The 25,735-nt window shown below is 39.4% G+C and overlaps 2 protein-coding genes across 20 annotated transcripts; one reads left to right on the forward strand and one right to left on the reverse strand.

The window, feature by feature from the left end:
* The first annotated feature begins 1,859 nt into the window (after positions 1-1,859).
* On the forward strand, positions 1,860-15,447 carry LOC124184089 (xanthine dehydrogenase/oxidase-like). 10 transcript variants are annotated; one of them, XM_046573507.1, is made up of 24 exons: positions 1,870-2,027; positions 2,336-2,385; positions 4,725-4,905; positions 5,075-5,206; positions 5,314-5,473; positions 5,564-5,774; positions 5,849-6,069; positions 6,158-6,260; positions 6,355-6,482; positions 6,630-6,752; positions 6,812-6,979; positions 7,050-7,352; positions 7,473-7,577; positions 8,104-8,317; positions 8,955-9,138; positions 10,199-10,578; positions 10,670-10,863; positions 10,959-11,117; positions 11,253-11,381; positions 12,641-12,771; positions 12,922-13,177; positions 13,280-13,376; positions 14,168-14,278; positions 15,026-15,447. In XM_046573507.1, exons 1-24 carry the CDS (start codon positions 2,002-2,004, stop codon positions 15,028-15,030), a joined length of 3,771 nt encoding a protein of 1,256 aa, XP_046429463.1. In that variant the 5' UTR covers positions 1,870-2,001; the 3' UTR covers positions 15,031-15,447. The 10 variants fall into 10 exon arrangements, 8 of the variants coding, with proteins under 8 accessions (XP_046429468.1, XP_046429463.1, XP_046429460.1 ...); XM_046573504.1 differs by lacking the exon at positions 15,026-15,447 and adding an exon at positions 14,461-14,873 and having other exon boundaries at positions 1,871-2,027; XM_046573506.1 differs by lacking the exon at positions 15,026-15,447 and adding an exon at positions 14,461-14,873 and having other exon boundaries at positions 1,871-2,027; positions 7,071-7,352.
* On the reverse strand, positions 14,710-24,502 carry LOC124184091 (monocarboxylate transporter 12-like). 10 transcript variants are annotated; one of them, XM_046573525.1, is made up of 13 exons: positions 23,610-24,502; positions 22,241-22,286; positions 21,013-21,166; positions 19,849-20,053; positions 18,835-18,975; positions 18,492-18,713; positions 17,955-18,198; positions 16,677-16,881; positions 16,415-16,591; positions 16,111-16,333; positions 15,757-15,996; positions 15,217-15,342; positions 14,710-15,112 (listed from the first exon to the last, which is right to left on the reverse strand). In XM_046573525.1, the coding sequence occupies exons 3-13, from the start codon at positions 21,154-21,156 to the stop codon at positions 14,961-14,963; spliced, it is 2,079 nt and encodes a 692-aa protein (XP_046429481.1). In that variant the 5' UTR covers positions 21,157-21,166; positions 22,241-22,286; positions 23,610-24,502; the 3' UTR covers positions 14,710-14,960. The 10 variants fall into 10 exon arrangements, with proteins under 10 accessions (XP_046429481.1, XP_046429476.1, XP_046429477.1 ...); XM_046573520.1 differs by lacking the exon at positions 23,610-24,502 and adding an exon at positions 23,106-23,510; XM_046573521.1 differs by lacking the exon at positions 23,610-24,502 and adding an exon at positions 22,958-23,510.
* Positions 24,503-25,735: the final 1,233 nt, after the last annotated feature.

Raw genomic sequence — 25,735 nt, forward strand, 5'->3', positions numbered from 1 at the left:
GTTCGCTGCGAACAGCGGATCAAAAGTTACTGCAAATACATGAAATTTGCACAGGGCTTTTCAAGAGGTGGGGAAGAAAAATCGCAATTTCATAGCTAAAAACTTCCAGATACAGTCCAGTTTCAGTTTATCGAATATGCCTTAATTGTAGTACGAATGTTCGGGTGTCAGTGTGCAGCAAATAGCCAAATAGTATTAACATGAAAGAGAAAAAGAAGTGCGAAAAAGTGATCGGTTATTACATAAGAAATTTTATTATTATATAAGGAAAAAATAGATACATTATCTTAAGCAGAATATGAGAAATATTGTTTCAAGTAGCCATTAACGTAGTTTGTAAGTATCCATTATTCAAGTACCGACCTGCGTACAGTTACAACGCACCTTTGCAGGACATGATATATCAGGCATCTATTGTATTTTTACTATTTTATGTAACCTGGATTAACTCGAATAAATAATCGAATTTCTCCGTATTTTCTTCCTAGTTTCTCTGCTGTCAGTCCTATGATGCTCTAAAGGCTATTTTTGCAATCCTCGGGATCTAATTTATAGTTCTAAAAGGGTGTATCGAATCAATTTAATTCGCTGTGAACAACGGATCACAACTCACAGCCAAAAAAACCTAAAATTTCTTAGAAATTTCTTCGTATATTCTCAGCTGTTGGTCCAACAACGCTTAAAAGTTTGTTGTTTTTTTGCGTACTCTGAGGTGCAATTAGCCTAGAAAGAGTCGTTTGAAGAGATTCTCAGACAAAAACGTTTTTGAACTCATGAATCACAAAAAAAGGAAGGCGTTTAATTTTTGCAGTCGAAAATTGCCCTATTCCAAATAAGATAGGATCAATTGTTTGAAACACTGTTGCTGCGAGCAACGGATTAATAGATACAGCCGTAAAAACGAAAAATGTCTCCGTATTTTCTCCGCATAGACTTATATGCAACGGAATGATTGTAAAATTTGAGAGTAAGCAATTGGCGCAATATTATTATAGCATTGTCAAACAGCTGCTATTGTAGTTTTACAGTAAAGTTTATATATTTTTACTGCAGTTAGGCACGAAGAGTAACGACGTATTAGGAAGTAATTTTGAAGTGACGATATGAGCAGGTATAGCGAAAATGGCAGCCTACTAGCAAAGTTACTCGTAATGTGTAATAGTTATATAACGGATACCCTGCGCCCAAGTCGAACAGTTAACTGATTTAAATGATGAAATTCGGCCTGCTAACAGCATGGTGTAAGGTAATGAGTTGCGTTTTTGCGAATCCCCGCCGCTTACATGACGTTATTTTGAGCACTATTTTTAAAAGCTATAAAACAGCCGTTCATTTTTACGTTCGTACCGTATTTGACGGGGCCGGGAATAATCTTGAAATGTTAAATAATCGGTTACAGAAGTTATGTTGTACTTTTTATGGGAGAAACGGAATTCTTGTCGTGATGCCATGTGGGGATTACGTGACATTACTACTGCGCATCTCCGTTTAGAGCACACCTTGTTTCCTTACACCGCGGCTAACAGCATGGCACAGATCATAACTCACGTCCGGAAAAATTCAGCCATACCACGTCCGCGAGCATACGAAATACTCACGTAACATAAATACATAATATAACTCCCCGTCGCCACTTTTTTACGAACTATTATTACATTACAGGGGCAATTTAATGATTCGCGCATGTGTGTGCGGTATCTGTTTAACGGTAATTGGTTCGCCGTAATATGAAACAGGAACCTATAATAGTTCACGATTCATATGCATCCTCCACTACTTTGTAAGCACGTTAGGCAACTGCCAGTTATCCTTTATGCTATAATACAGCGCTCGCACCGCCCGTTCAACACGGGTATAAATGCTAGGCGCATCACGCGCCCAGCAGCAATACATACGGTTGTCATGTTTGCTAGCAGGACGTGTATCCCTGCGCTTGTTTCTTCGAGTCTTCTCATTTTTTCGTTAATTCTCGAGTAACAATCATATCAACGAGATCCAAAAATGGGTGGACTATCAAGCTGTGATAGGTGAGAAGTATATACCGGCCCGACTGGGTATCGGAACTATTACTGAAATTTGGTCCATTGTGCTGGAGGACTTTTTTCGTCGAAACCCGCTTTCGAATTGTTAAAAACAATGCTCATCACTTCTCTCATCCGTAGTGTAAATTTTGCCACTAGATTTTTATATTTTCGATGTTTTATATTTTCGTGTTTTCACCACATTAAGTGGTTAATTTGAATAGTTGTTTAACTGCATAATACCAAGCTCGTAAAATGAAATATCTGGTTATGAATGCATAATTACGTGGATTTCATTTTCTCTTCCGTTACAGCGAATTTCAAGATACAGTGGCCTTCACCATAAATGGCGTGCCGTATACAGGTTGGTAATTACAAAAGGAGTTCCTGCAAATCTAATAAATCACAGTCTTAACGCAAACGATTATCTGCACGTGAAGTATGGTAAAAATTATATATGATAAGCTTGCTATAATTGTACAAGGTGATTCTTTACAAATAGTAGAGACGGTTATGAAAGAACACGGGGTTCATTCTATCATTAGCAACTAAGTGATATTCTACGGAACGCAACATTTAAGCGGTTACATGGGTTTTGAAGAGCCAAAAAAAAAAAAAAATATATATATTTTCTCTAATTTTTTGAAATTTATTAAAAGAATTATTATATTCCAACTTTAAGCATATCAAAGAACAATATTGAAACAATATTTTATAAAATTTCTATCCAAAAATTTGAAAACCCAGCTGTTGAAAGCTGGTTTTCGGAGACCCCTTAGAAAAAATATACCTTGTGGGGTCAGGATAACTTATGATGCTTTTGCGTGAAATCAAAATAGCAAATATTTTCTGTTAGTACACGGAGAGAAAAATCTGAGAAAAATTACCCTGCTGTTATAATCGTGATGTAAAAGACACCTAATGCAGTTTTTACCGTGCTGAATCAGAAAAATGCGTCTTCACTTTTTAAATTTTGTGCTGCCGAAATACATAGTTTCTAAGCGAGGTAGTAATTTTTTTCATAAAAACCTATAATTTTTTTAACATGCATCAATAAAAACTGCATTAGGCGTCTTTTACATCACGATTAGTAACAGCAGGGTAATTTTTCTCAGATTTTTCGCTCCGTGTAGATGAGTAGGGCAGAGCGGGGTCTGTTGAGCCGCGGGGTCTAGTGCTCCACCTATAGTATTATGCACACGGTGTGTGATATCTACGTGTGGGTGGTATAAGACGAAGCAGGGGGTTGAGGGACCCGCGCCACTGTTGCATTAGTCGCCGGCCGGCATTTGTTTTGGGTAGGAGCACGTGATGTTGGAAGTTTAGTGCTAAAAGTAAAAAAACATCGTGCCACTGAAATTTGGTTTAAAAACTACGAATATTATCATACGGTCATCAAGTAAGTACATATATTGTGATTTTAACAGGATTACTGTTAATGTTTTAAGTTTCATAAATAAACTATTTTCAATAAATTTTTAGTTATTTAACATATTAAATGAAATTCGGGGAAGGGGTCATTTGAGACACAACAATTGGGGTCGAATGAGCCATGTTTAGTCATGTTCAAATGACTTCTAATATTTAGTCGCGTTAAGAAAAATAATAAAAAGTTTAATAAGAAGAAGAAAAAAAATGTAAAGAAAACAAAACTTCCGTCAGACACCAAAGAGGATGATTATTTTTGTCTAGTGTGCGCTGAGTCCTATTCAATCAGTCTCCCAGGAGAAGAGTGGGTACAATGCACTAGTTGCCGAGATTGGGCTCATGATAAGTGCACTTCTGGTGTCAGTGCATTTTATGTTTGCATGAACTGTGACAGTAACTAAACTATTTAAGTGTTTTTTTTTCAATACGAAATTTATTTAAGTTTGTTTTTGTTTCTATGTTTCATATATTTTAATATGACAAGTTAGTATAACCCAATGGCTCTAGTGACCCCGTTGGATGGTTCAAAATACCCGGCCTGTGGGGTCTTATGAGCCATATGACTGTTTTCATTATAAGGTAAATTTAGTATAGTAAACAACGGATTTGTTAAAGTTTTTTGATCTCAATATGTAGTCCAATACATAAACGACTGATTTAAAATTAACTCTTTTGTTATTATTTCTTTGAATGCACCTTACACTGATTTGAACAAAATGCGGATCAAGTGACCCCGCCTGCCCTACCTACAGCTTGTGATGAAACGAAGGTTTCAACAAAAAAATTGAAATTATAATTTTTGTTATAGTCTTATACGCAACTTGTACGATTTTAGGGAAAAATTTAGACCATGTATTGTCTTGCAAAGCAAATTTTGATGAAAGAAAAAAGGATCCTTCGTTCAATTATGAGTTATACTCACGTGCTAACAGAAAGTATTTGCGTTTTTGATTTCATATGAAGCTATCATGACTTATCCTGACCACTGTGCCGATAATTTTTTCTAAGGGATCTTCGAAAACCAATACTCAACGGCCAAAATTTCATATTCTTTAATAAAAATTTTATAAAATATTGTTTTTTTATATTTTATTAAAATGTGTCATTTATTACATTAAAAAAAAATTAGAGAAGATATACTTTTTTTGGCCTTTAAAACCTACGTAACCCCTTAAATAAGCATAAGCAAATAATACATTTTTTGCAAGTACAACGTACAATTATGTGTATAATACTGCTGTATAATACACCGAATTAACGAACTGCATCCCTTAGTTGACGAAAGTACACCATCTGGCACATCATTGAACGTATACCTTCGCGAGCATGCAAACCTCCGGGGCACTAAAGCTATGTGCCTCGAGGGTGGCTGCGGAGTATGCATTGTGGCCGTGAATATTGGCGGCAATACAATGGCAGTCAACTCCTGTCTGGTTCCCATTCTAATCTGTCATGGGTGAGTGTAAAACTATACTAGAATGCCAAAAATATTTATTATTCTATCCGTTATAGTTGCAACTTTGTACATGTGGTTCTTGATAATCATATGAATATTATATGTGCAGCATAGTGTAGATCAAGGTATAATTATCCAATATCTTCAGCTTTTTGTTCTTGAATGGTAGGTGGGAAATTACGACGATAGAAGGCGTAGGCAACCGCGGCTCGGGGTACCACCCGGTGCAAGCAAGATTGGCCCAATTTAATGGTTCGCAATGTGGTTATTGCTCACCTGGGATGGTTATGAATATGTACAGGTAATGATGATTTACACGCTGTCACGCAGATATTATCGGCTTACGTTCAACGTGGCCGTCAAGAGGGACATTTTATGAACAATATGTGTCGGTTCCAATTGTTCTAGCTTGTCGCGGGAAAAAAAACAGCCGACAATGAAGGATATTGAAAACTCGTTTGGAGGTAACATATGTAGGTGCACTGGGTACAGACCGATTCTAGATGCTTTTAAGTCACTCGCGTCAGACGCTAATTTGGAATTAACACAGAAGGTTCGAGACATTGAGGTGAAATACGATTTGAGTTCAAAGATACAAAAATTACCACAAGTCACTTTGAAATTCCGAATTTTATGAAGGATGAAAATATGTTTGTAGGAGTTGTGTGAAATAAAGGTTTGTTCAAAAACCGAGCAAAGCTGCAGCGGTTCGTGCGCAACGATACAAAAGAGCAAAGGCATCGGGTTTCGGCACATAATATTTGACAATGCTGAGTTCTACAAAGTTCCTACCGTAGACGGGTTGTTTTCGATTTTTGAGAAATATCCTGACGCAAGCTACGTTCTTCACGGTGGCAATACAGCTCATGGTGATGATACAGCAAACAACTGCCGTTAATATTATTCCCAGGTACAAGTATAATCGCAGTTTTTGTATTTTTAGGAGTATACAGGAGTAAGAAGTCTCAGCTTTACATCGATGTGAATGATATACCTGATTTGCACCGGGTCGAGTTAACCAAGATCGGTTTGGCATTTGGCGCTAACTTAACACTGACGAAAGCCATGCAGAGTTTTAAGAAATATTCAACCTACAAGGGATTCAAATATTTGAATCTGTTAGCGGATCATATCGATCTGATCGCTAGTGTCCCCGTACGCAACGTAAGCTATGTCATACTACTGTCGAGGATAGAGGTATACATATGTTTAATGGTTTGCATTTGATTTGCAAATTGGAGAAAAATTTCAGATAGGCACTTTGGCTGGTAACTTGATGATAAAACATCAGCACCATGAATTCCCATCCGATATTTTTCTGATCCTCGAAACCGTTGGTGTTCAACTCCACATCCGTAAGAATTTTGACAATTTTGTGACGTTACACTACATTAATCGTGTTGACTGCATTACACGTAGAAATCTTGGATAACAATTGATAATTTTCAGTTGAAAATCCTACAGACAAGCTGAGTGTGAATCTTATACAGTTTCTTGAAATGGATATGAGACATAAACTTATATACAGCATTATTTTACCGCCCCTCGAAAGCGAGTACGAATTCAGATCCTTCAAGGTATACTAATTGTAAATCTATTTACTGTTTAACGGCTGTAAATGCCATGCAATTACTATGCATTGTATACCTCCAGTTGTGAAACTCAGCTATTCTTATTGTTCGACGTGATCCGTACGTCATCAAATTCTTTTTAACTTGGAACAGATAATGCCTAGAGCGCAGAACGCGCATGCGCACGTTAACGCTGGATTTCTTTTCAAACTTGACGAAGGTGGGAAGGTTTTAGAAATGCCAAACATTATCATCGGTGGAATCAGAAATGATTTTGTGAGTATCTTCGGTGCATCCAAACGAGCCCCGAACTGAAATGTTGTAAATAATTACAGCTTCACGCGCGCAAAACAGAAGAATATTTGAAGGGTAAAAACTTGTTAACCAACGATGTCTTCCAGAGGGCGATCCAAGTTTTGCACAACGAACTCAACCCAGATCATATACTGCCCGATTATTCTTCCGAGTTTCGGAAAATATTGGCTGAAGGTTTATTCTACAAAGTAAGTTGTACTGGAACAATTATGTTGTATTGTTAGGAGTCGCGGACGTATTAAACAATCGTGATGACAGATAATCGTTCCCGGGTTTCAGTATGTTTTAAGCATAAACCCGAACAATGTTGACCCAAGACTGCGAAGCGGGGGAATGATTTTAGAACGAGGGTTATCAACGGGCAAGCAGGATTTTGATACGGATAGAAATATATGGCCCCTGAATAAGCCACTGCCGAAACTTGAGGCCATATATCAAACATCAGGCGAGGCTCACTATATTAACGACATCAAGACAATGCCAGACGAAGTACATTGTGCCTTTGTACTGACTGACGTTGCGAATGGGTACATCGAGCACGTCGACACAACGGAGGTTATGGTAGGAATGATATTATTGTGTTTCGATTGTCTTGCCCTTGACTATTGTATTTTTTACCCTCTCGTGACAAGCGCGACGTCCATAAGATCAGAGCGGTAATCTGTATATACGTAATTTCAGAAAATGAAAGGTGTTATTGCCTTTTATGACGTATCGGATGTGCCGGGAAAAAACGTATTCATACCAAAAGAAGCAGAGATATTTTATCTGCCCTTCAATGAACCCGTAAGCTGCCATATATATATTTGTAGATTATTCTATTGCTTACTATATGGAGTAGCTGCGAGTTTGTATCAAAAAACGTACTAACAATTTCCCAAGACGCGAATTGTTCAAGTATCTGCAAGTGTGATTTCAATTTCAAAACTTACTGGCACTTTTTCACGACAATCAGATCTTGGAAACTTTCCAAACATTAATTAACAAATTCACAATATTGACTTCACTTCAAGGCTAGCAAATTTTTAATTAAACCGTGCAGGTACTCTCTGCCTCTGCGAAAATAAATTTTACATCACTGATTTTTTGAGACCGAAATATTTACTGTCGAAAAAAACTTGCACAAGTTTTTTATTGTAAATACCTCCGTAAGCTATTCGCCATGAGGAAAATTCTTTCGTCCAAAAATCAAACTTAACCTTGACTTGACTGAGCTAGTCGATACGAATTATGTACGTCCAATACAAGATATGCAACTACAATATTGTTACTACGGCATTACTGACGTCCACTTTCTTTGAACGTACTCCAGTTGTTTGCGGATAAGGAAGTTCTGTACGCCGGTCAACCGCTTGGGATGATAGTTGCATCGAGTAACGCAATTGCTAACGAAGCCGTGAACAAAGTAAAAGTAATTTATACCGGGTCATTTGAAAAAAAGGCAATCGTCTCCATCGAAGATGCAATTGCCTCGAAAGATGACAGCCGAATATCTACTCCGGTCGTTATACCAGCTGAAAGTAGAGGTATAGTACTGGGGAAATCCCATCTAATTGCACCTGACCCGGCCGACTAGCACTGATAGTGAACTGACTGAACACGAACAAAGCGATACCACTAACTGGGTCTCAAAATGGGTGCGTTCCGAAACTACCTGGCAGCGTTAAAGACTCCCTAGAACAGATGCAGAGCTACTCATGAACTTGGAAGCACAAAACAGATGAAAGACAGCACTGGGAGTTAATATCGGAACGCACCCAATGAGAAATAAACCACGGTCTTCAATACAGGTCTGGAAACTCCAGTGGACGGGGTAAGTCGCTTATTGAAACTCGTTGGTAGCTCACTGGTCTCCACTAGGTTCGCTGCGATCTTCATATCTTCACCGGCGCGGGCAAGAACGGCCCGGGGGTTCGTATGTAAGATGGTGGTTCAGACAAGGACAGCACTAGTCGCCAAACGCGGTTTATACCAATATTGAGGTTATGTATATCACGATATTATAACCGCAGCGACAACTATTGGCCCCACTAGGACTGAAACTTGTCGTTGCTAAAGTACGCATATGATTGTATGCTCCCAGCATAGGAGTTGCCAGACCTGTATGTAAGACCGTGATACCGTTTTATGTATACATACGCTTGTGTTAATTATGGTGTGCAGGAACTGACACTAAATACGTGATCAAGGGGGATTTCGTCTGCGGCGGACAATATCACTATACAATGGAGACTCAGACTTGTGTCTGCTTGCCCGTCGAAGATGGTATAGACGTATACACGTCGACACAAAATATTGACCTCAATCAAATTGCTATTGCGACATGCCTGGGTGTACCGCAAAACAGGTGAGCTGGTGCATGCAAGATTTCGTACCACGGATATCTTACATTCAACTCTCATAATTATATACTTATGTTGCACCCTCTTGGCCACGTGTTCGTCACGTATCTCTGTCGTTGGGGCGTCGTCAATGCCTCCGTTTAAAGTCAAATGGGATTAAATTGTTCAAAAGTTGACGCTAGAACACGTGGTCATTGGATCATACATGCAGGGTCATTCGTCGAATACTGGTCACGAGTGCGAATGAGGTAGCCGATGCTACCTGAAGCCCGGGCGACCTTTGTCTTAACATTGTTGCAGCAACAATGACCGCATGGTTAGGAAACTCAATCGTCGACATGTGGATCTTCCTCGAACCACGTGACAGCCGCGCCCACCAATCCCGGGACGCATTTACGATCTAGTATACCACGAATCTCGGGAAAGGCCCGTTTAAACGCCACCCGATTATACACCAATTGTGTTGTTGGACATCAAAGATAATCGAAGGTGGACACATACCGATTCGACACAGATATTTATTGGACACAGTCCGATTGGATATCAAGTTTTATTCGACACAGCCCGATCGGACACCAGCGGTATTCTGGACACACCTTCAACAGACACCAAATATTGAATCAAAAACGGAACTTCTAAGACAAGAATCTTTCGTTTTCCGCATTCAGTCTGAAAATGGAATTTCAGCGTTACTTTTCCAGGTCTGACAATTTTGGTTTCAATTGACTATATTAAATATATTTATTCAATCTGTGGCGCTAGATGGATGGCCGCGCCCGCAGTCCCGCTTGTGTCAGCCGATCGGGCTGTGTAGAATCGATCTGCGTCAGCTGAATCTCGTGTCCAATACAGCTTTCGATAATTTTTGATGTACCGATAATGCTGATATCTAGGTAATCGAGTGGTGTCCAAACGGGGTTGACTTCGAATCTCTACTCATTTCCTCATTGACATATCGCTTGTGTTCAGAAAAGAATAAGGGTTCTTGTAGATTCACAGATTCACTTGTATTCCAAATCTGTATGAAAGCATGGATTTCAAAAATGTAACAATCCTCACCCTTAGCATCAACATACGCGTAAAGCGATTAGGCGGTGGCTACGGGGCTAAGATATCGCGTGCAGCCCAGGTAGCTTGCGCATGTGCCCTGGCTTGCCACAAATTAAACCGACCGGCCAGATTCGTGATGACACTCGAGAGTAACATGAGCTCGATTGGGAAACGATCTCCGTCGTATCACGAGTACGAGGTCGGCGTTGACATTAACGGGAAGATACAGTATCTAAACGTAAAACACTGGTCCAATTCCGGTGCAATTTTCAACGAATCTTCAAGTCCCGTAATAGCTTATCACTGTGGTAACTGTTACGACACAAGTACATGGACCCGCGAGGGATATGAGGTCAGAACCGACCTACCTACAAACACCTACTGCCGCGCGCCGGGTGCGTAGAATATAATTATAATTTGGCAGGAGTACTGTTCAAACACGCATGTATTTTCGGCATGACTAACATTCTGCGTCGTATTCTGTAGCCTCCACGGAGGGTATAGCCCTGGCTGAGAATGTAATGGAACATATTGCTAGGGAGCTTGGTAAAGACCCCATGGATATTCGAAGTGTAAACATGAACCCGGCCGACAATTGCATTATGAACGAACTTATCGAGGACTTGAAAGTAACTGCCGACTATAACATGAGAAGGAAGGCCGTGGAGAGTTTCAATCGTGTACGTGTAGAAACGAAAGTTTATCCTCATTGAAGTTCAACTTTGGAAAGATTTGGGTTAGTTGTACATAATGCAGAGCGATTTTCTCTTCGCAGGAGAATCGATGGAAGAAAAAAGGTATTGCTATGGTACCTATGAAGTACCCGTTCACATTCTACGGACAATTTAATGTCCTGGTGTCTGTTTATGCTCGTGATGGAACAGTAGCAATTACTCACGGGGGTATCGAATGTGGTCAAGGAATCAATACAAAGGTACGCAGATAACTGACAGTGTGCATAACTTTACGAGTGATGTTATTTGCACGATGCACGATTTAAAACGAGGCGTATAACTTAAGCATACACGTGCGTGCTTGAGTGATCTTCATTTGGTATCGTATGCTTTAGGTTGCTCAAACGGCTGCCTATATTCTTGGCATTGATTTGGAGATGATTTCGATAAAGCCAACCACCAATCTGACATCACCTAATAATACTGTGACTGGAGGCAGCTGGACCAGCGATTCCTGTGCATACGTCAGTACTTTTGTCTTGTCAACACACCTACAACCCATACTCTCACACAGACGCGCGCACACACGCACAGAGCCACAGATACCTCTTTATCGATGGTTTCTGTGGAAATAGACGTATTTTGGTGGGCCAGATAGTACGGACGTATTCTGCCGGGTAACCTGGAACAGACATATCTCAAAAGATGCTTCAAGTTGTGTATAAAGCTCTGTATACACTTGCTGTAGCATCTTTTGAGATACGACTGTTCTATCTGGTCCGCCAAAATACGTTCTGTTTCCGTAGGACCTGTCGAATATGTGTACAGTCGGACCTCAACTCTCCTCCCTTATGGCAAGAGTGGGGGTAGATGGGATCTATGGAAGGGGTCTGAGGTAACGCCGGGATTGGTTTTCTGGGAACCTGGATTCTGTGGAATCCGATCCCAAGTTATCCATAGAATCGAGGTCCGGCTGTGTGTGGTCGGCTGACCATCTAGAGAAGGACAATGGACATACAGGGTGAGTCAATTGAAACGCCGAGAATGGGAGGCGCTTAGTTGATGAATTAGACCGTACCCCTCAGCCAATCTGGAGTGAGTCGATTGAAACTCCGAGAATGGGAGGAGCTTAGTTGTGTTGATATGAAAGTAAGGTTCGAAGTCTGCATGTAGATACTCACTGTGAATGAGAAACAATAATGTAGATATGACAATAATGGAAAGACGATAGCACGAAATGTCAACAATTAGGTTCATCTTAGCATATGAAAGTCATGTTTACTCACAGGCCTAGCTAGTTGAATAGGTTAGTCAGTATGTGTCAATAAAGAATGAGAGCAGTTTGAACACTGTTTACTTTAATACAATTTACCAGCCATCATTATTAACACAACTCTTGTTGTCATATCGTGACTATATTTCTCATTATCACTGAATACCTGTATGTAAACTTCGAACCTTACTTTGATCAACACAACTGAGCTTCTCCCATTCTCGGAGTTTCAATTGACTCACACCGGATTGGCTGAGGGTTACGGCTTAATTCATCAACCAAGCTCCTCCCATTCTCGGCGTTTCAATTGAATCACCCTGTATAATGGATATCTGGTGCATGAAACGTGGCAAGGTATACATGCGTGGTTTTCGATCTATCCCTGAACGATTCTTTGAAATATATCGCTGTTATAACTATATTTTCCTAAATGCTTCCTTTGTACAAGTGTACATTGTGTCTAAAGCACATCTGTAATTGGATCTTTAATGATCTAATGTTCATTGACAGGCTACGATGATGGCGTGCAAAGAGCTAATCAAGAGGTTGGAACCAATTAAAACAGAATTGCATGAACCAACGTGGAAAGATCTGGTGTTCGCGGCTCATCAGAAGGACGTTGATTTATGTGCACGGTACATGTAAGTAAGACGCTAGACGGTTCGACTGCATATTCAAGTTGAACATTAATCATGACCTATAATACATTCACTCGTTATTCGAAAATATACAATAATAAACGCACATTGCACATACATAAGACATGAACTGAGGGTACTTCAATGTACCAGGTTCGCCGCAACGAAGGATGACGTGAAACCTTACGCTATCTGGGGATGCGCTGTAGGTGAGGTAGAAGTGGATTTGCTTACTGGCCAGCACGTCGTAACCAGAGTTGACCTAATGGTAGACGCAGGCATCAGCATGAGTCCGGAGGTGGATATTGGACAAGCTGAAGGCGCTTTTATCATGGGTCTTGGATATTGGACCAGTGAGGATTTAATATACGACCCAGAGACAGGAGTTCTGACGAACAATAGAACTTGGGTATAACTTTTCGTTACATACATACGGGTGGTCCCTAATGTTGTTCTCACCCTACGAATTCATGCGCGAGGAGTTCAAACTAGGCGTAACAATGTTTTGCAGAATTACAAACCACCCGGAGCCAAGGATATACCTATTGATTTTCGCATCTCACTTCGCAGAAATGCTCCGAATCCACTTGGAGTTCTGAGGGCTAAAGGTATAGTGGTATTTTTGTCTTATTCGTGATACAAAGTAAGAAACGTAAGAATGGTATACAGCTCTATAACTAATTGGTTCTAGAACAGAATTCCTGTTTTTTCCGGCCTGTTTACCGGGTTCCTATGGGTTGTCCTATGACAAACCTAATATCTTTGATCTTATATTGTTCTATCTAAAACCAATAACCAGCTGTAGCTGTAACCAGGTGCAAAAATTAAATGCCAGAATGTTATCAAAATACGTTGATTATAAATCAAGGCGAATATTATAACTTAGTTTTGTTTTTTGATTCATTTGCTTTCGAAATGAGATTGCTCGGACAATTATTCCGTAAGTGCGAACTCGAATAGAAATCCCCGAATCTTGCATACCCGCTGCTATCATCTTTTGTGGTTGACTCAAGCTTCAGGGTTTTACATGAGAAGTGTACAGTAATGTTTGATTACATTTTTGAAAGTTCCTACCGGACTGATAAATCTCAATTTGTGAAAAGGATTGAAACGTTGTCACACCGTTGTGAAAGGTCGCATCACAAACCATATTACAGTCTTTAATACATATCCATATACTACCAACTACCGAACTTGGCATGCGGCGGAGACGTAAAATAATCTATTATATCAGCGGTCGCAGGGGTAGCGTTTATTTTTTAAGCTCTCACATTTCCACCCATACCTTCGACTAGCTAGTATCATTTACCTAAGAGCTATTAAAATATGCAAAAACGCGACATGAAAGTTAAGTGATTGACCTGCGGCTATTGTACATCCACAAATTTTGGATCCACAGCTACCGGTGAGCCGTCATTGTGTACGAGCTGTGTAATTATGTTTGCGATTCGTAACGCCATAAACGCTGCCAGGGCTGATGCTGGAAATACTGAGAAGTGGTACGATCTACGTAAGTACCTTTATCTATAAGTAGGTACCTTTATCTAAACAATTTGTAGCTGCTATAAACATCGTCAGTCGCCCGTAACCCCCCTCCTCTGCCCCTCCCCCACTGCAACCAGATCTGGCGCTGGCAGCTAATCTCGTGCACTCAAGAGTTACTAATTTATATACATATTATGTTTCTTTCAGCTGCTCCGATAACAACCGAACGGATCCTGTTAAGCAGTTTGACCAACAAAGAGCAGATGATTATTTAACGTTTAAAATTTAAATTAAAGACGGAACAATGATTATAGAACCTTAGGAAACAAAAGCATTCAGTACCGCACACATTATCATTACCCACGGTTTCAGTATTTTATCCGAGGAAGCTCAATCGTGAATCTACAAGCAATTAGCTATACTGTTAAATTTAGTATAACAGCATAAATCCACATATCATGCCTAGTATCTGTTTCATTATTATTTTCCCAAAGACAAAGTTAACACAGTAGAATTACATTATCTCATTGTTTTGTTTTTATGCGCAATAATGTAGACTACCAAGTTGATATAAACTGTACAAGTAGTGTATAAAAATATACTCAACTTACTTATTTATACTTTGTAAAAATTATCACTCACTAACGTTTTTCAACTGGGACCGCGTATTGAGCGTTCATACACAGGCCGATATTCCGATTCAGCCATTATTGTGATTCCAGACTCCCTTCGTTACCTCTAAGTTTCTCCCATCGATTTATTTTTTCCAAAGGGTAGCAGATAACTGCTGAAATGAGCATCAGCGAGCCAGAAATGTAAAACGAAACGTCATAATTTCCAGTAATATTCATGAAGACACCTGCAATTCGATATACAGATGTAGACAAATTATCTTTGCTACAGCTTCTCACCTTCGAAAAGACTGCCCATTTATAAATCTGGATATTGGCACTTTTCTCTTACCAGAAAGAGGTGTACCAATAGCCGCAGCGACACCTTGAAATAATAGCGCCAACCCGAAGGCATTCGTTAATTTCTCCAACCCTATCAAATCGACAATCAAGATGGTCCTGAGTGCGGCAAATACAGCTAAAAAAGTAAATTGTATCAATCGTACATCTGGAAAAACCTTGATAATGATCAATGTATCTAGCCCTGATCTATACTTATAATACAATATTCATTATATCGGTATAATATGTATATTAAATTTTCATCGAGTTTAATTGGACTTTTATTCAAGTCTGTTTCAATGCTGGTTTCACTGCAATGGATCAACAACCAGACGAAGCATACAAAATGTGAAAGTATATAAATTGACGACTATCAGAATTATATCATCATAGTGTGACCGGCCTCGAATTGTGCGGGAGCTGAGTTTAATCAGTATCACACACCTGCACTGATAGCTCAACCTCAACATTTCGTATAAAGCGTAGGAAAGTAAACAGACTTGAATAACGAAGCTCTTAGTATTATTCAGTACCATGTGGTATCACTCACAAATACTGAAGCCGAAGACGGCTGCATAAATGAACTGATACTCCGTGCTAAAAGACAATCCGGACCCGATTGTGGCGATACCAGCAATACTGATGAACACGTTGTTTACGAGTAGAGCGTTGACACCTGGTAAGCTCGTGACAAGACCGCAGACAACACGCCCAATAGTGTTGGTTATACCAATAACGGACAATAGGAACGTCGCTGTTCCCTCGTCGATACCGGATATTATAGCTCTGTCTGGAATCGAATTAATATGAACCACCTTTCGTGCAATATCGATTATAAACAGCTATGCCGTAAAGCAATTGACGAGGTAAATAGATAGTAAGTCGGCCCGTGGTTGTAGGTTACCTGGGAGATACGTGAAAGGCGTATAGAATCCCATCATGGTTAAAGAGCCACTGAAGGCCAGAGTTAGGAATGAGGGACTTTTGAGAAGGCTAAAGTCCAGCATTGTCACCAATATACGTCGCACTCCTTCGGGGCACAAGTAGCAAGCTCCACTCTTCTCCTCGTCCACGTCTGCTTCTGTTGGGAGTCGGGTCACCGACATGTGATATCCAACCGAAGACGTCTGATTGAAACGAAATATCTTCGTTAAACTATCAACAATGACCGATAAAAGAACCGTACTGTTACAGGTACTATTTTTTACCTGCGACTTGTAGTGAGACAACCTCCTCAATGAACCACCGTAGAATATGTCATCCCTATAAAATGGTCTCTGTATGTTGTCTTTGCTAGCAGTGGCCGGTCTTGATTTGTAAAACTTTTGACTTGTGTCGGAATTGGATCTGTCTCGGCGAACGCACACTGTATGTCTTCGTTCATTCTGGATACAGTAAAATATTTTAAAATGATTCACGAGTACAAACGTATATCAAATCCCAACTACTACCGAGAGTCAAATTATTTACTGTCGGTACACGCCCATTGAGACGCTCCAAGTCACCGCTCAGCAAATTGTTTTCCTCCTCGACGGTTTTCAATTCTTGATCAGCAAGAATTTTCACATCTGGATATAGTACGGGTTCCGACAATCTGTCGAGACTACTGTGATTGGATTTCACTTGCCTTCCCATTCCATGGCTCTCTTTGTGAAGTGAATGCAATGATCTGCAGCTATAACAGGATGCATGAGCAACAAATCTGAAGATATATGCATAATAGATGGCTGTCATCCATCGGGATTTTTGCTTACAATTAGTCGATTTTGCGCAGAATTAATTAACATATATCAGCTAAAGTGCATAATGGAAAGAGATATCTCCACACGGAACTTTTGCCTCTAATGGACGTACCATGGACATCCGTGATGGATATGCAATACCTCTATTAGACATCCATTTAAACCAATTAATTAAATACCAAAATTATGTACATCAGAGCTTTATTGGAGACCTAAATGTCCGCTTGTTATACGTCTAATAGAACTGTACTAGATATTCAGATAGGTCTCCATTAGAAATTTCATGAATTTTGTGGAGAATAAATTTGGATCTCCAATGGACGTTCTTTCTATCATCTTTCTATCTTCTATCAGATCTTCATTGGAGATATCATGGATTTAATGGGTCAGAAATTATTACCTTTAGTCGACGTTATTTTTATGTCATCTACTCGAAAAGTCTAAGACCTATACAACACAGACTAGGCACTTAAGGACAGCCGAATACGTAAATATTGGGTGGAATTCGAAGTAAAAGAAAAGTCAGAATTGCTGGTAGCTTGTATAATTTGGAGGTTTCTTTTATATTGAGAGAAGGGAAAGACCATTCGCCGCCTGGTGGCTGTCTATAGTATATCCACTTATGTGCATGGATATTCATAGGCATCCAGTGGATATCCATCACTGGCTTTAATCTGACCGTAAATGTAGGGAATTTCTACAAAGGTCTATTAGAGATCCACCGTGGATATGAACCACTCATAGGGTTGTGGATCATGTATATGGGCCTCTGATAAATAAGAGTGTTCCGTGTGGGTGGGACTGGGTGGGAGAATAATTTAGGACGCATATCAGGTGTAATCTGTACTGCAAAATATTATATCTCTTCTATTCAAAAGAGGTATGATGGATTGAAAATTATCCGCTTAATCCCTTTTAAATCTCTGCTCATCTGTGTTTCAAAATATACGGTATAATTGTAGTATATCCTGTAGTTGCGAAAGTTTGGAAAATGAGATTTCATTACTTTACGATATTAGGGCTGCTACCAAGCAACTGTGCGGCGGTCGCAAATTCAGTATTGTTGTTTGTACCAAGGAGTCGGCGTCCGGATGGCTGTGTCGTGTAGAGGCAACCCGCAGAACCAGATTTCCTGGACAATGGCACCATCTCAATCTCGGTCTTCTCCTCAGTAGCTTTATAAACCTTCACGCAGGACGGTGCCAAGGGTCGAAGCAACGCTCCGAAAACCGCACAATTCAGCAGCATTCCTGCACCGTGACAGCATCAAGTTAACATGCCTGTATGTGTTTATCTACGGTATATGCCAGTGCCGTAGGTATATACCTGGTATATACGGGGTCATTTATTGGTTGCTGAAGCCTGACCCTTAAGCAATTAGAGAGAACTGCTTATACGAATTTCAGGTGAAATCGACTGTGTTAGTCGCAATTGTATATAACGACAACCGATAAATAGCCCTGTGTGTATTACATGTAAGGCCAGAAATGTATGCACGATAAGAAAAGTAGGTGTGTCCAGTAAATTGAAAATTAATACATAACAGACGGAGATATGAATAAGTAGATGAGCAGACCCGCTTGAATGAGAAATGCTCCTCTCCAACCGTAGTGATTAATTAAGATTTTAGTGATTGGCGCTAGTATAAATGCACCAATTCCTGATCCGCAAACTGCTATGCCTGTTGCTAAAGCACGCCAACGTTCAAAATAAAATCCAGCTGATATCACGGCAGGGACGTAAATGAGACCAGCTCCTATCCCACCTGATGAAAATAATATAAGTAAAGAGTCGATCAGACATGTTATATGTAGAGGGAAGTTAAAAGAAAAGACAAGGTGCTAGATATTTTGCAACACTGAGTAAAATGGATAAATCGTAATTACCCAAAACACCGTATGAGATGCACAAAAGTTCAATCGACTGGCCGAAGAATGCCAGAATTAGAGCTGAACAACTTATGACACTGCCAAGCATCGCTACCAGCCTAAATCCGTACTTGTTAGCTAGCGCCGACACGAACGGGCCTGAAAAATACCATGCAAATTTATCACCAGACTCGACTGTTGTCCGATGCTTGATGATGTTAAAAATAGTTTGTACAAATCTTAGGCTTTACGGGCAATAATATATTGTGCAACGAGTTGGCAAAAGGCAAGATTCTCAGCGAGTGCGGTTATCACACTCACTCAGAATCATCATTGCCCACGAGTTGCACATGATATTTTTCACGATAAAAATGTAAAATTAGGCGATTTTTGCCTCCTGCTGAAAATACACAAAATAGACGATCTGCCCACTGGTGGCAAAATATTCTTCCGCCAGTAGACAAAAACAGTTTTACACAACGCGAGTATGGTTTACGAGTTTTTCTATGCGTGTTTTCCGTACAAAAAGTACCCGTTTCTATGACGGTCGAGTGAATCTGCACATGCGCATACGCGGTGTACCGTAAAGACCACTTTCAAGTCCTAGGAGTTAAAAGTGGTCTTTGTTGTACTTCGCCCATGCGCTGTGGCGAACAAATTTGACATTACGCGACCCTAACCCCAATTTCGCGTTTTCTGAAAAAACATGTAACACACTCTTGTTGTATAAAGAATCGTGTGCAACAAGGAGGCAACGGTTTTTTCGCCTCGCGTGTTTGAAATATTCGTCTTCGGCTGACTTACGGCTCATATCACAAACTTGGGCTCGGTCCGAAAAGACCGAGTTTGTCTCCTTGTTACACATTATACTACTTGCCCACAGTGGAGAAATAGCGCCCTTTGTTCATTTCCAGCTGGTGGCCAAAACCACCTGGTTTTACGTTTGAGTATGTGAAAAAATTATTTCCCGTAAGATACATACGCCCGGATTTCTCTTTCAACGTTGGTGGGAAATGTCCGAAACAAACTAACCAGTGATCAGGTAGAATCCACTCTGCAGAGAGCCCACAAGGGCGACTTGTGCCTTTGAAACGGATAATTCTTCGCAAATGTGAACTAGAAATACGCCGAAGCTAAAGATGATGCCATCCACAACCAAGTTACACATGAAAGAAGCTGCAACTATGACCCAACCCCAGCCACCATCCGGTGGAACGACCATCTGCACCTCGACTTCCTGATTAATGAAAATGAGATTCAGGAGAATAGTTAACACCACTTTGGTATAACTCAGGACTTTCCAAAATGACAGCTCTTGTTTTCTCAGGTATTCTACTATATGAAAATCCTTTGTGACAACAATAAACTGCACTCTGTTCGCATCGTGTCAGTTTTTTCAAAACCACTGCTGCTTTGGTCAGAGCATTGAACTAGTATAATATATTTTATAAAAAGGCACTGCATATTTCCGGCACAGCAACTTCATGTTACCCGAACAGTTTCCAAGTCAAGTTGCCACTATAAACCTAAAAACTTTGTTCTCACAATCGATGTGAATAAGATATCAAAACTTCCGTTGCTAAAAGATAGACATTATTGGACTGGCTTGAAGTGTTCTTTTTTATGCTAGCCGTAAGAATTTTCATAACATCAGAGAAAAAAAGTTACATTCATCAAAAAGATGTTCGTAAATAACTTTTTCGGTTACGGAGTACAGTGAAGCAATATACTCGATCAGCATACTCTTTAAATTTCTTTGAAGTGAAAACAACCAAACTCGAATGATAGAATCAATATTCACTCCTTAAGAGTGAACTTTTGGACTCCAAACGCTTGGAGTGAATAAAATTACTCTGAATTTCACTCGACTTGGAATTGCGCTGTTTCCACTATCGCTTAGTGGTTTTTCATGCCATTGCGGCGAATTCTCACTCCAAGAGATCGAGGGAGATGCTGCTGAAAGCTATCAGCTGTTTTTTATTTCAAACTCACTCTGTTATCTGCTATTACCGCAATGCGTTTCACTCATCTCTGACCTGGCAAGACCAAGCCCTTCCAAGATGGTTAAAAACATACTCAATCAACCCGATGTTTCTGTACGAGTAAAATTCAACATTCCTCAACGCAAACACACCCAAGAAATCAGGCAAGTTTAAATGTTTACTTTATTTTCGTCACGAATAATTTGAATCTTACCTGAAAAATTTCTTGATCGTCATTCGTTTCCCTTTCCGAACAACCCCCTTTGCTATGACGACGGCCGTAACTCCGACTTTCAGAAATGTCCTCCACCTCAATGCACTCATTCCTGGAGTGATCTTTGCAGGAAGTTTTCTTCATCGTATTATATCTGCATTAAATCGCACACAGTGTAGGTTAATGAACGTGTAGATCGTGAATCAACATTATGATATCTAAGAACCGATTTTTCACGTTATAGGTTTACAACACATTGCGATATAGAATTTTATAGCACTGCAACGAGGAAGGAATCGATTGATGCAACTAAATATGCGTAGGCGGTCCTGGGTCACTAACAATAAGTATAAATGTATTTGTTGCTATTGCCCGTCAGTTCATATACGCTAACGAACGCATCAACGATTGGATCATCTTATTTCTATATACTAGTTGCGGTGACTAAATCCGGATTGATGGAATCCACTACGATCCCGAAGGAATACTATACAACAGTCTTGCGGGTATCTCGGTTTCAACACGTGAACAAGTATTACCTCCGAGCCTATGACGATTGACTCTCACAGGTAATTCTTTATTGGATGCTGATTTTACAAAGCGCTCTGCCTTGGCCAATCTCAACTCTTTTGGAAGTAAGTATAATACCTACTCTGCACAGAAACTGCAGTTACGTTTGATGCAGATACGTATAATATTATAAAAATTTACACACTATTCTACATGCATAATGTGATCATATTGTTGTGAAATAATTTTGACATACTGGTTACAGCGAGGAATTATACCATATAGCTCAATGAATATTTTATTCTCTTCTCAATATCCCCCTCGTGTCTTATATGCAATGAAAAATGTTGATTGTATTCTTTTGGTATCCCCTTCATGTTTGAGCAGTTTGCAAGAATATTTTACGGTGATTGGCCTGAAATATGATTGTCTTTAAGACCCTGGATGCCCCGTACATAAGCAACGATTGAAGATGATCGAATAAATCACGTTGTCATTATTTAAAGTCTAAAGGTCAAATGATAAGAGATGCCTCCGAGCTTCAAGTTAAACGTTCACCCAGTTGACCTTAACATATAAATACGTAATTTAATTCGAATCGAGATTATTATTCAAAGTCTATTTCTATTCTCTCGTTGCAGCAACGTGGAATGTTATGCACGCACCACAAATGTTCATTAAATTACAAGTGTATGTATATTTATTTGTAAATACTCGCCTATACTTCGCAAATAATTCAACTGCTGAAGTAATATCGTTGTCGGCTGAGAAGATAAATGTACAGAAGTGTAAAGAAATCATGTACATGCATGAGATATAGGTTTCATAAAGCAGACTGAATCACGATGCATTTCAAGAATTTAATGTACAGAGAAACGTGTCTTTTCTTCAACAACCATATGACCTATAATAGTGCAGAAACTACAGAACTTTTTCACAATTCAATCAATGCCGCAAACTGCAGCTATCAGGGGACACTTGTACGCTTCAGTGAATTCGTGAAGGTAAACGCTGATGAAAAAATTCGAACTGCTAGAATTTCCAGGACGAAGCAATTGCAGCTGAGCCGGTCAGCGAACATACGTTAGAATGTGATATTATATTGCACGTATGGGCTGTACATGGTTACGAGAAAAAGTAAGGAAGGCGATGATATCTTTTATTAATGCCGTCCAAATATCGAAAACATAAACAATGACCGTATCAATGGTCAATATACTGCGTTATCGTTTTATCACTCTATTCGAAACAAAGACTCGCTGCGATACTGTAGCATATATTACAGGATGTTGGAATCAAACATGATACAAATGCACATTTATATCATCATGCACACATTCTACCATAATTTTCGATCGGACATTACAATATTCCATAACACCAGGTGTTATCCGTACAGCGTGTAGAGATCATACGAAACTCGTAATTGGAATACCTATGCAACTATGTGTGGCTCTAGGCAGTTGCATTCTTGACCCTAAATCACCGTTAAAATAATTCCACTAAAGAGACACACCTAGACGCATCAGCAAGTAGAGGCATGAGTAATGTACAATACATACATATCTGAAAATATATCGTACCTGATTTATACAAATCTAAGAAAGCACCTATTTTATACATGCAGTGCGTGCGTGTGTGTGTGTTGTACGGTGTAGTGTATTATATCATGCAGAAGGCTGAGGTGCGTCGTATTTTACTACGGGCAAACGTATCACCCTTCAAAAATGCAGTTTGCAGATTCACAGAATTCAAACTATATAACTTTACTCTGTTGTTACCAGAAATTTCAACATACGTTATCAAAGTAGCCGAAAGCTATAAAGCAAAGACGACGATACGCTACATTAAAACGCATCTTCCATTTGTCGCATGAATTGAAAATCTTGTACATACGCGTATGGCCATAAATAAGAAAAATACATAGACATAATATTGAAACGGCTTGACATACGTATAAAGTACGCACGCGCGCGTGAGTGTGTGTGAGTGAGTGCGCATGTGTGTGTTGCTGTACAAGTGTGATATAAAACCATTAGCAATCAGCAGTAGGTGTTAAATGATCGTAGCACAAAAACTCCACGCACCAATTCACACGCACGTCGTTTGGCTGCGAAATAAGAGAAATACTAAGGCTGTGCTCTCTTCTCGCGGGTTCATTTACCACTCACTGCTCGTGCAGCGTTTGTATCTACTATGCTGCTGTCTCCGGGGAGCTGATCCGCGGTGACTTAATTCCCTATTTTCGATAAGACAGAAAGTAATACTGCGACCACCACGGTTTGTTACCGAAAGTACGAACTGAAATTTGAAATTCGAAATTGTCAAAAATTTGCCGCAGTAACGCCCGCGGTGTAATGCGGTAAACGCATAATTTACAGACGTACATCTAAATGGGTCAACATTCTTCGCCATAAAAGCAAAATATTGATCCTTGCGCGACTCAATCTTCTCTTACGCTTTCCCGTGCAACTTTATCTACTGATGATCGTTCCAAAGATATATCGTATTATAAATTATACCAGTCGTGAATTTATAGTTTGAATTCCCGTTGACAGTTGCTTATCAATGCCCTGAAACGCAACCGTACACCTGGTCGTGAAAACTTCGAAGGATTTTAATTTGGATGTAATTTTTCGTCTCATTATAGTTTACAAGTAAAACTTTTAAAACCGTACGGATAATGTTAATATTTACTTTAAAAAAATGTGGTAAAGTCCGTTCGTTATATGTACCTACAATCACCCAATGTCACATGTCATGATACGAATGATATTGAATGGCGCAGAGAGGAACGTCGGGGAGTTGGGCGATAAACACCATTTTGACCAATCGGTGGGCAGATTCAAAAGAACAAACTGCTTTATATCACCCTGACGCAAAATGAAAAGTACATACTATACTATAGGTATATAGAACACTACAAGCCTACATTATGATTGCTTTTCAGCAAGCTGTCAGAATCATTGACGCGCGACAACGGAGAGCGATATCATTCGATATATCTACGTAGCTTGTCAGTATAACCTGGAAGGCATCCACTGTACATCGCTGTACATACTTAACAACATAATATAGTCGGTTATCATAATACGTCTGTGATATAACCCATGCTGCATGACATCTATTGTACCTACTACACCTACGCTTTCAGGGTGGCTAATTCTGGCAAAGATAGGATATATGCGCTCCTATATAGGTATGTCAGTTAGATGTTTAAACAGTATCAAGTATCCTATAGTTATCATAAATAGTAATGTCCTTTGACGGCTCCCACTTGTTCTGGCGTACTTAGAATTTACACGAATTGTGTAAATTGGGGGCAAACTCAGCGCAATACAATTCATAATTAATGTATTAGATTCTGACCGGACAGTGGCAGTGGAAAAACACTATAATAAACATATTATTATACACAACAATGATTCACGCCTCATTTGCAGACATGATTCAATATTATTGGGCACACATCAAGTACTGTGCAGTGTACAAAGAATAGAACAATGCGTAATAAAAATTCATATTTAATTCCAAATAAGCATTACCTAAAACATATCAACTTTGTACCATTGTGTATATACGTGTGTGTGTGTGTGTGTGTGTGTGCGCGCGCGCGCGTGTGTGTGTATATACCACTAATAATTGTGCTTGCTTGTTTCGACTGAAAAAATAATCATATATAAAATTTGTAATTTAATACTATTCAGGGAAATTTCTATAATATATTGATTTATTATATATGTATCTGTAGTTTATAGATTCAAACATAACGGCCTAGTATCATTTTTTTTCACATGTTCTTCGTATTACCAAGCATAAAATGTTAATTATACGTATGTATTTTAAATTTCAAACAGTAGAGTTGTGTTTCTGCTATACACAATTATATTTTATAATACATTATTACACTACCTACGTATGTCAGAAATTTACAATTATCGTTGAATAGTATTCTTGAATTTTCTTTTATTTCTTTCTTTTCCTTACAACTATAGAAATCATATAATTTCAACGAACAATAAGTCCTTCAAATGATAAGCCGCAGTAATGTATTTTACACTAATTTATTAAAGTATTGGAATTCCAACATGCACGAAGTGTTTTTGTCGACGAATAAGAAATGCGGGAATCAACATATTATTAAATTGACATTATTTTGAACATTTTATGAATGCGAAGGGAATTCTCACACCGACACATTTTGACAGATGGT

Source organism: Neodiprion fabricii, chromosome 5 (genome assembly GCF_021155785.1).
Source record: "Neodiprion fabricii isolate iyNeoFabr1 chromosome 5, iyNeoFabr1.1, whole genome shotgun sequence".
Classification (NCBI taxonomy): Eukaryota; Metazoa; Arthropoda; class Insecta; order Hymenoptera; family Diprionidae; genus Neodiprion; species Neodiprion fabricii.